This window comes from Populus trichocarpa, chromosome 9, assembly GCF_000002775.5.
Source record: "Populus trichocarpa isolate Nisqually-1 chromosome 9, P.trichocarpa_v4.1, whole genome shotgun sequence".
Classification (NCBI taxonomy): Eukaryota; Viridiplantae; Streptophyta; class Magnoliopsida; order Malpighiales; family Salicaceae; genus Populus; species Populus trichocarpa.
The window spans coordinates 5,696,272-5,706,692 of record NC_037293.2 but is presented as its reverse complement, the minus strand read 5'-3'; the positions used below and the strand labels follow the sequence as shown (position 1 = coordinate 5,706,692).

The 10,421-nt window shown below is 33.6% G+C and overlaps 2 protein-coding genes across 2 annotated transcripts; both read right to left on the bottom strand.

Annotated features, from left to right (window-relative positions):
* Positions 1-39: 39 nt before the first annotated feature.
* Positions 40-1,983, bottom strand: LOC7482327 (NAC transcription factor 25). Its single transcript, XM_002314042.3, has 3 exons — positions 1,470-1,983; positions 1,007-1,290; positions 40-902 (listed from the first exon to the last, which is right to left on the bottom strand). The coding sequence occupies exons 1-3, from the start codon at positions 1,930-1,932 to the stop codon at positions 108-110; spliced, it is 1,542 nt and encodes a 513-aa protein (XP_002314078.1). The 5' UTR covers positions 1,933-1,983; the 3' UTR covers positions 40-107.
* Positions 1,984-3,849: 1,866 nt separating this feature from the next.
* LOC7482328 (phenylacetaldehyde reductase) lies at positions 3,850-10,076 on the bottom strand. The gene is made up of 6 exons (XM_002314043.4): positions 9,761-10,076; positions 8,627-8,796; positions 6,757-6,948; positions 5,522-5,684; positions 4,966-5,152; positions 3,850-4,212 (listed from the first exon to the last, which is right to left on the bottom strand). The coding sequence occupies exons 1-6, from the start codon at positions 9,879-9,881 to the stop codon at positions 4,068-4,070; spliced, it is 978 nt and encodes a 325-aa protein (XP_002314079.1). The 5' UTR covers positions 9,882-10,076; the 3' UTR covers positions 3,850-4,067.
* Between the last annotated feature and the right edge of the window lie 345 nt (positions 10,077-10,421).

Genomic DNA, 10,421 nt, shown 5'->3' with positions numbered 1-10,421 from the left:
GCTAGTACATACGCGATTATAAAAGAAAAGCTAATACGCTGTCTATATGACAGCTGATGACAGTCATTCTTGAAATCCACTAGAAACCCAACTCCGAACACTAATTATCATAAGTGCTGAGGAGGCCGTCTGGGAAGTTTGGCATCAACATCCGTCAGTTTCGTTGGCTGACTATTTGCAGGATTTGTGGGAGGATGGCGCCTGGTAAGAAAAGGAGTATTTGTGGGAGGAAGGCAGCCAGTAGGACGAGCAGTATTTCTAGGAGGAAGGCTGCCAGCTGGCGGAGCGGTATTCATGTAAGGAAGGCCGTGAGGAGGACGAGCAGTATTTGTGGGACGAAGGTTGACAAGAGGAGCAGGATTTCCTGGAAGATAAGTTGGCTTGACAGAATAGCGGTCAAGAGATTGGCCGGGAATGTTAACCTGAGACCAGTTCGTATGATTCAGAAACTCGTCTTGGTATCCCCTTTGCCTGTATGGCCAGTTGTCAACGGGGAAAACTGGGGCAGGATTTCCAAATGTCTCAGCCAAATTGGGGACCTGTGTATCTTGCAACGTCCTGCTATGGTGAGCAGGAGCTGGAAAAAAGTTAATACCATCTGAGTATCCTCTCAGAGCAGTCGGTTGTTGACTTAACTCATTAAATACTGGGAATGCATTCTCTAAAGAACCAGTACCCATGTCGTAAATCTCCCCAGCATAGTCAGCGCCCATAGCAGCCAGATCATTTGAATTATGATCATGGAGATAATCTTCCTCAATATCATCCATTGACCCTGAAGAATGTTCCTCATTCCTTTGTTCATTTATGACATTAGTACGTTCTTCATTCCTTTGTTCATTTCTGACATTATTACGCTTCTCCTGTTTCTTGTAAATCCTGCACAGAACCCATTCATCCAGCTGCAACAAAACAATCAAATTTGGTTACTACTCATGTTAAGAATTGAATTAAAACAAAGCTGTTATACCAATTGGAGAGAAATTGATGAATAATCATATTGTACCCTCATGTCATCTCTATGATTTCTGACTTGAGGAATTGGTTCATTCACTCTAAACTCGTGCATTATCCAGTTGGTTTTGTCACCCTTTGGAGCCTTCCCGGTATAATAAACGAGTGCCTTTCTATATCCAACAACAGCTTCATCATGTGTGATGTTCTTATCAGCTCCAGTGGCTTTCCAGTATCCACCATTGGCAGCTCGATTTGGTCTACTTCCATTCTTGTACTTTCTGTCCCGAGGGGTGAAGAAGTACCATTCTTTTTCCCCAAATTTCTGGTATCTATCTGTTGACAAATAAACACAAAATTTATATGATCATGCAAGTATTGTTTACTCGAATGCTATGTGTTAACAAATAAAGTAAAACGAATAATCAAAAGAAATGACAACATCAATATCTCAGCAAAAGGGTTTGTATCAAAAATCTTAACCAAAAGACAAGAAAAGGGTTTGTATCAAAAACCTGCAAGATACTCGGGATCGTATTGGTAGAGAATAACATCTACAATTTTGTTCCGAGGCAATGGCAAACCTTTAACCTTATTGGTCAAGTAATGTATCACCAGCTCATGATCATGCGGGCAAAACCTATATCCAGGTGGGAAACTATTGAAATAATGATCGTCATCACGGTCATTAGCGAATCTGGGTCGTGGTGGTGCTGCTGCTGCTAATGTAAACGTAGAAGGTGACTGTAGTACTAGTGATGGTGAAGCAGTGGCAGAAGGTGGCTGCGGTACTGGTACTGGTGCTGGTGGAGGAGGCAATGAGGTTGAATTGATCAGGATTTGGGGCGGTGATACAGAGGAATTTGAAGTGATGTTTGGTGTTATTGGAGTGGTAAGAGAATGCTCTACGTTCGGCATTGATTCCTCGGTAAACTCCATTGTAGGACTCTCTGAAGAATTTTCTTCTAAAGACGACATTATTCTCTAGCTAAGACGTTAATATTAACTCTTAAAATCGATTTTGTTATGTTTTGTAGTTGCAAAGGGAAACAAAACTATATATATATATATATATATATATATATATTAGAGATATATTTGAAAATTAATACTCCGCAATCTTAGCAACTTGATAAACCCTATCTTTATATGGATTTTATCTTATATATATATCCTAACTGAATTTGTTTACTATATTCCTTGTCTATTTAAAATTCTGTTCTAGGAGAAATACCGTGTGTGTATGGAATTTTGTATGATGTAATTCAAGTTAAAATCAACTACTAAAGAAAAAAAAAGTATAGCCTCTAATTAAAATTAAAATATTTTCAAATTAACTAGGGTTTTTGTTTTTTCCAAAAGTGGAGATATAAATGGCCCACATGGCTAGAAAACAAAAATTGCGTCTTTCACACCTCCATGTATATACTATATTATTTCTCGCGCTAGTTGCATGCCAAATCAATTTTCTGGAGAAAAAAAAAATAGATTTTACAAATGTATTTTTTAATTAAAAAATTTAAATTGTATAGAAGTTAATATGATATAACCTGATTAATATAAACAAGTTTAAAGATAACTCGTATACTGTTAAAAAATACAATTTCACTAAAATAAAATTAAGATGACATTTAAAAAAAATATTGAGATAAAAACATATTGAATTGACCCAGGTTAATTCGGGTTAATCTGCTAAATCCGCAATATAAATCATGAGACCGAGAAAACCCCAAAGAAAGCAAATTAAAACAAATTATAATATCTAATTCTTTATCAAACCAATATTAAAGGATGAAATTGAAAAAAAATCAATTAAACACAAATAAAAAAATAAATAACTCGAGTCAACTCAGGTTAACCTATCAAAGTCGCAACCCAGGTCAAGTGACTGATATAACCTCATAGAAAACAAATCGAAACAAATTATAAAACATAATTCTCAATCAATCCAATATTGAAAGATGAAATAGAAAAAAAAAATTAATTAAAAAAGATAAAAAAACGACCTGAGTTAACCCATCAAACTCATGATCCAAGTAGTGAGACAGGGATAACCTCATAAAAAGCAAACAAAAAAATTATAAAGCCTAATTTTAAACCAATCAAATATTGAAGAATGATATTGAAAAAAAAAATCAACTAAAAAAACAAAAAAAAACCTGAGTTAACTCGCGATTCGGGTCATGAAACCGGATAGGCAAACTCATTGTTGAGAGATGAATTTTTTAAAAAAAAAAATTATTCAACTTAGATTAACTTGTCAAACTCATGATCCAAATAACAAAATTGATAACTTTATAGAAAGCAAAAGGAAAAAAAATTATGAAGATTAATTCCAAATCAATCAAATAATAAATAATAAAATTGAGAATAAAAAATCAATTAAAAAAAAATATTTAACCTAGATTAACTTGTCAAACTCGTGATCCAAATAATAAAATTGATAACTTTATAGAAAGCAAAAGGAAAACAATATATAAAGATTAATTCCAAATCAATCAAATATTAAATAAAAAAATTGAAAATAAAAAATCAATTAAAACATAACATAAAAAAACTAAAACTAACTCTTCAAATTCATTATCTGGATGATAAAATCAGAATAGACATACTCAATATTAAAGAATAAATTAAAAAAAAAACCTTAAAAAAAGAAAGAAAACAGCTTTGTGAGAAGGGTAATAGTGGATTTCTCTCCTCAAGTTTGTGTTAATAACATGCTGATATCGTTTGGACAAAAATCCAATTGAGGGTTTGATGTTGTTGAGCTTGAGGGTTGAGAAAGACAATGGGAGGAATTAAAAATGAAAAGGTCTTGGACGTGTTGACATTTGCATAAGCATCAGCTAGAAATAAAAATAAAAAAATAAAATTAAAAAAAAAAACTTGTTGTGATTGGTCGGAACATTCTCTTCTCCATTTATTGCTAATACATATTAAGCTGAACCGAAAGAGGTATGGTCACCACTTCTCTTCTTATATTTAGTTCATATGAAAAGCAAGTAATCATCATCAAGCTCTAAATTCTTGAGGGGGGGGGGGGGGGGGATACTATATCCTCCACCAGTTACTTATTTAATTCATTTAAGAAAATTCTTGCATGCAAAAGACACTTAAAAACTGACAAATCCTTTCTCCTTCAAGCTTTCAACTGTTTCCTTAACGCTTGCTTCCAAAGGAATGAATTCAACACCCAAGCTTTTTGCTTTTTCCTTGGAAACTTGATAGATTGGTACATATGGCTTATCATCGGCACACCTGCCAAGGGATTTCACAATAAAAAAGAATGAATAGATTTTTTGATAAAAATAAATTGCAGATGATAACAGAAAATTCTCACAGACGAAACAATCTAAGCTGTTCAATAAAGCATCTTCAAACACTCAAGTTCCTGAAAAAAAGTGGCCTAGAATGAAAACAAATGATCGTTGGTACTCCATAATGACAAAACAAATTAACTAGAAGCAGCTACAACATGATGAAATTATCAAAAGGAACTGATGATTATACCATTTGACTCTCATCGTGTTTATTTATACTCCAAGATGAAACACCTTCCAAAAGAGATACATGATTAGAATCCTTTGATTGTCGTCAATTCTTTCATTTTTGTTTGCTTCACCCACCTTCATATCCCACAACACGTGATATGCGAACCACTATTATCCTGGCATGGTGTTGTAATCTGGTTTTTAATGCATGTTTTGCAATAGAATGCAGGCTAGTGAACAAACCTTTTATGTGCTTTTCAACTGGCACACCAATGTGTTCGGTAATAAGCATCACAAGAAAGGATAGGCACGCTGCCACCTTGCTAAAATCTTTTTGCTTACCAAATACGTGTATGATGCCATGAAAACCACACAAAATAAGGTGACAAGAAGGTACATGTTGTCAACACGGTAAGGTAAAATCAGGAGAGGAAAGAACACGAGTAAGGTGACTAAGAGCCTAAATCATCAGCACAAAACAACTAATAGAAAAGGTAAATTATAGGGGGGAAGGACTTACTTTTCTGGGAGTTGGAGATCGGGGTAAAGCTCATGCAGAATCTTCACTACTTCTGAGTAGTGTGCCACTCTCTCAACCAAACAATATCTCCCACTAGCTGATGACAGCTCAAATGCTTGAATGTGTGCATTGGCAACATCTTTAACATTTATCCATCCAAAAGATGCATTGGGGAAAGTTTGTGCTCCTGGAATCAACAGAGAGCCAAGAAAATAGCTACAAGCTTTATGGAAAAGAAAATGGTCTACCTTAATAGAGTAACAACTACTAATATTCGGGTTTCTCCTCTTCAAAACAGTATTTTAACTTGGTAAAAAGAGTTTAACAGATAGCCAGCCAGCATTGAACTCCGTTAGCATGGAAGATGCAACAATTATAACAAATAAACAGAAAACTAATGCTTTTGAATTGCAATTCACATCACTTATGCCAGTTCTCTAAAGAATTTTATCTGCTTTTGATTTGTTCTTCACGAAGAGTGACTTGTTGAGGTGAAATATATGCTACTGCTTGCATACAGGATGAAAAGATTAGTCTTGTTAGTATAAAGAAGTACCTTTAATTAGGCTTAAAATTGCCGCAGCACTTGTATTTAGTGTTGGCTGCAAGAGAGGACCAATTACCATTGCTGGATTTATTGCAACCATGTCCATATCCTTTTCTTTTGCAAATTTCCATGCAGCATCCTCGGCCAAAGTCTTTGAGAGCACATACCAAACCTAAAAGCAGACAGGAGCGAAGGTATTAGAGAAAACATACTGCGTATCTTAGCACAGATCATTGCCGAATGAACATGGTAGAAACATTTCATTATCGTTACTTACGCATCAAAAGGCAGCAGTTAGAAAACTGCGTTAATGGAATGGCCTAGGATGAGAGAAACCACTCATTGAATATAACTTAAAAGAGATTTAATATCAAATTGGTCATGAGAAAATAACTTACTAATGTAAAATTCTCTAGAACTACATCACAAGGATGGCTATAGGGTCTCTTTGTTCATTTAATATTTACATTAATGATTTGATAGGTGTTAAAAAACCAACTCAACCCAATCTTAAGTTATTAAGTGAGGTTCCAAGATATGATTTATATTATTCTTTAACACACCCCCTCAAGTGAAAGATCTCTGGGCTTGAAATTTGCACAGACTCACACTACCTTGTGCTATTAATTAGATGAGGGCGGTAAGATTTGAACTCGTAACTACTTGGTCAACAAGGCTCTGATACCATATCAGAACCATCTCAACCCAAAACATAAGTTGTTATGTGAGATTTCAAGATATGATTTTTATTATTCTCTAACAGTAGGAGAAAATGAAATTTCATTCAGCCGCTTAACTAGAAGTGTAGAAGCAGTATCATACAGTACAAAAGCTCCAAATTACTAGCAGAAAGAAAATTATGTCCTTGCATCTTTCCATAGCTATTTTCTCTGTATTTCTACAAATTATACTTTACTATTCTGCTAACCTCCAACTTTCTTAGAGAAATATCCAAATAAACTTCAAAACAAAGAAAGGCACATCATGAGCAGAAGTTAAACCTAACATAAAATGACAAATTTCACAAAGCAATTGTACCACCACCATCTGGTTCAATCAGCAAAACCATATTCCAGAGAACACAGAAATCTTAGAATGGAATTATTAAAAGTTACAAAATGAACTGTGTGATTTGATTTCCATTTCCAAATCTGTGAAGAATAAACAACTCGACACATTTGAAAAATATAATTTCATAAGTGAGAATTTTTCTCAAGATTCAGAAAATATTGGCGTGTACACACCTTAGATTCTCTGCACAAGTTTGGATCAGAAAACCAAGTTTCATCCACTACTACATCTGGGGTTCGAGGTTTCCCATTGTAAGCAACTGCAGCAACAGAAGATGTTAAAACAACTCGTCTGATTGACGGGTGTTTTGCACATGAGCCAAGAACATTGAGTGTTCCTTTCACTGCAGGATCCAGCAATTCTACCTGAATTGAGAAGGAAATTGATCATAACCATTTAAAGAAAACAAATAAAAAAGGCAAACAAATTCAAACCTCAATATCCAAAATTTTTCTAAAAGTCTTGAACCTAAGAACAAAAGACAGAAGTTATTGTTGCCAACAGGAAGGCCCCCTTTGGTAATGTGGCTTCGGTGCATTTGAAAGTGCTTTTTAAAATGCGTTTGGACCGTGAAAGCATCAAAATCATGCTTTACAAAGTGTTTTTAAATGGTTTTGATGTGAAGATATCAAAACCAATGAAAAACATATAAAAGAACATCAATTTCATGCATTTTTAATTGAAAAGCACATGCATCACATTACCAAATACACACTAAAGACTGTTTGGTATTGTGGTAGCTTCTACTTTTCACTCAACCATAGAGAAAAAAAACGTTTAGTTAGCCAAATAGCCTTTGCTTTTTGCAATGGCCCCAGCACATAATTGCGTATCAAACCTTGATTTTGTAGAAGCTAAAATAATTTTTTTTTCATTCATGAAGATGTGTTTTTCATTTATCTTACATGCAATAATTCATCTCTTAGCAATTTTAACTAAACATGTTTAAACCTACTTTTTTAAAATCACAAGTAAAAGGTATTTTTCTTTAACCTACTTTTTTTTAAATTACAACTGCAAAAACTACCACAATGCCAAACACACACTAAATCAACTTCAGCTAAAAGGAACAAGTTCCCATATTGCACTCTAATAGCATAGTTCAAGAATAGGAGAAGGAAAACAGGCATTTATATAAGCCAAATAACCCTTGAGAATTTGAGAAGGAAAATAAGCATTTATATAAGCCAGACCTTTTTTCCTCTTTCCAAGTAAGCTTCAAGTCACATGCCAATACAAATGACCTAGAAGCAATTGTGTAAGATATACTTTGAAAAGTGAAAAATCTAGATTACTTACCCCTTCTCATTCTGAACTTTTTTCCTTCTATTAAAAGAAACCTATTCTCGATTAGAGCCACAAAATATTAAGATTATTTCGAAAAGTATAATGCTCGTTACTGGATACCTTCCTAAGAAAAAGTGTACTGCTCAGTGCTGGATAAAACAACATCCTACTCGTTGTCATAAGCACTTGCGACAGCATCTTATTAGCAAGAAATAATTTTGTTCATAATGTCAATCTGATCATGAAAGTGAATCAATATGAAACCACCATGTACTGCTGTTATTGTTGAATTCAAGTACACTATGGGATATTGAGCCATATTTTTTTTTTTTAAAGCCATTTCAGTGTTCATAATAAATATTTCAAAGTGTTGGCATTTAGGTAGAATCCAGGGAGTACTGATGCTTTCTAGAAGGAAAACCAGATGCATTGTTAAATTACTTTCCATATGGCCAATGGATGTTGCAATCTGGCATATCAAATTAGGGTTCTGTTTCAGTGAAGAAAAGTTCATTTAATATAGAAGCTACCAAGTAACCTATTTCATATCACTATTGAATGCTTGTGACAGTAAATTAGAGGCTCAAAAAATAAAAAAACATCGCAGCAAACTTGAATCATCACCTAAAAAAAAAGAAAAGGGGATAGATGGTACATGCTATATTGTGGAACCGTTTAAGATTTTCCTGAGTCTCGTGAATAATAAAGTCTTAAGTAGATAAGAAAAATGACGGTTATTAAGTATGCAGTATTAACCTGTGGGTCCTTCACATCATGATAAAACGGAGATGCAGTGTGGAAAACACCTTCACACCCTTCTACAATAGAATCAAAGGAACCTTCTTCCAGTAAATTTGCTTTGAACAGCTGAAGTCTCTCCTGAGCTCCATTAAGTGCACGTAAGTGTTCTGTCTTTTTGGGATCATCTACAGAATATAAATTGAAAGCAGTTAGTAAATAACTGAAATAGCAAGCTATTTTTGGTAAAGATCAATTGTGATGGACAACAAGTACACTATTTCACCCAAGTCATCTTCACAGAAAAAAAAAAAACATAAGCTGGGCCACTCTGTCATGATCAACGGAGTATATGCCCAGACTAGAAGTGAATCGCTTTAAATTTCTCCAAGGTACACTATAATAGATTACTTTCAGTGTTGGGTGTGATTTAACGTATGACGAGGAAGCTTTGTGTTTTAGTGATGAGCATTTTGCATATGGATTTGCATGTTCGTATTTAAGGGAAAACAAAACAAGATGGAATAATAAACATGAGAGACTTCAGGAATCACATGACAAGTTATTCAATATATGTCGAATGATGGTTCAAATTGGATAAAAATAAATAAATAAATAACATCCACAAAAGATACATGCCAAAAACATTGCTGGACAATTACTAAACAGGGAGGGGAGATCATGGGCTTAAATGCCAAACCAATCTGACATTTGCAACGACAATTTAATCACCTTTGAATTTCTCATAACATGAAATCGATAAGAAGCAATTTTTTTCTCATTGCTAAACAATTCATGTTTTCAGGTAATGTCAGAATACATGATCATCATCGCTTCATGATTTTGATCTTTACTAAGAACGATAAGAACTTTCAAATCACTATCTGTAATTCTCAATCAACAACAATTTCTACTTCCAACAAAATCCACCCTCTTATATATATAATATGACCCATTTTCTTTGCAAAAATTTCGATCACCTAAAACAGAAAAGAAAAAAATAATATAATCTGGTCTCTCAAAACCCATCATCGCTTTCATCTTAATTTTGCAATTAAAAAACATCATAATTCATATGCTATTTATATATATAAGAAAAAAATAGCAGTAAACAAGAAAGAAACAGCGCATGTGAGAGTGAGTGACTCTGACTTGGGTCACGAACAGAGGCCTTGACAGTGTAACCACGCGAGAGGAGGAGCTTCACAAGCCATGATGCTATGTAACCCGAAGCTCCAGTCACGCACACGATCTTTCCGGCTCCACTGCTCATTTTCAATCTCTCGTTTTTTGATTTTTTTATCAAGTAGTTTTTGGAATTATAGTAGTTGTTATTTTTTAATGTATTTTTTTAATAATAAAATATATTTTTTATTTTTTAAAATTTATTTTAAATATTAATACATTAAAAAATATTTAAAATATAAAAATATTAATTTCTTTTTTAAAAACAAACTGTTTCTTAAGGCAAAAACAAACACATGTGAGTGTTGTGTATTGTAGCCCATGTCCTCTGTCTCTGTCCTCTTTCATTGATTGGGCCCTACTAGTTTTGGAGCCGATCCCCTCTGCGTTCGTCAAATTTTATCGAGTACTTATTTCTGTGGTTATTTTTATGGTTGGAAAGTATTTTAAAAAAATTAAGTTTTTTTTTTAATATTTGTTTTATTTTTTATATATATATTGAAAACATAAAAAAAAAAAATATTTAAAAAATATAATATAATATTTTTATTCAAATGTTATTGTTATACTATCGATAAAGAAATTAGGGTAGATCATCATAGTAATTTGAATGAAATCAATAAAAAAA

Excerpts from the sequence above, each read along its gene's own strand:
- LOC7482327 (XM_002314042.3), bottom strand. The coding sequence starts at position 1,932 with ATGTCGTCTTTAGAAGAAAATTCTTCAGAGAGTCCTACAATGGAGTTT. Across the intron at positions 1,291-1,469 it reads CGATCCCGAGTATCTTGCAG|ATAGATACCAGAAATTTGGG; the intron begins GTTTTTGATACA and ends ATTTGTCAACAG. Across the intron at positions 903-1,006 it reads ATCATAGAGATGACATGAGG|CTGGATGAATGGGTTCTGTG; the intron begins GTACAATATGAT and ends GTTTTGTTGCAG.
- LOC7482328 (XM_002314043.4), bottom strand. The coding sequence starts at position 9,881 with ATGAGCAGTGGAGCCGGAAAGATCGTGTGCGTGACTGGAGCTTCGGGT. Across the intron at positions 8,797-9,760 it reads GGCCTCTGTTCGTGACCCAA|ATGATCCCAAAAAGACAGAA; the intron begins GTCAGAGTCACT and ends TATATTCTGTAG. Across the intron at positions 4,213-4,965 it reads GATCTCCAACTCCCAGAAAA|GTGTGCCGATGATAAGCCAT; the intron begins GTAAGTCCTTCC and ends ATCCCTTGGCAG.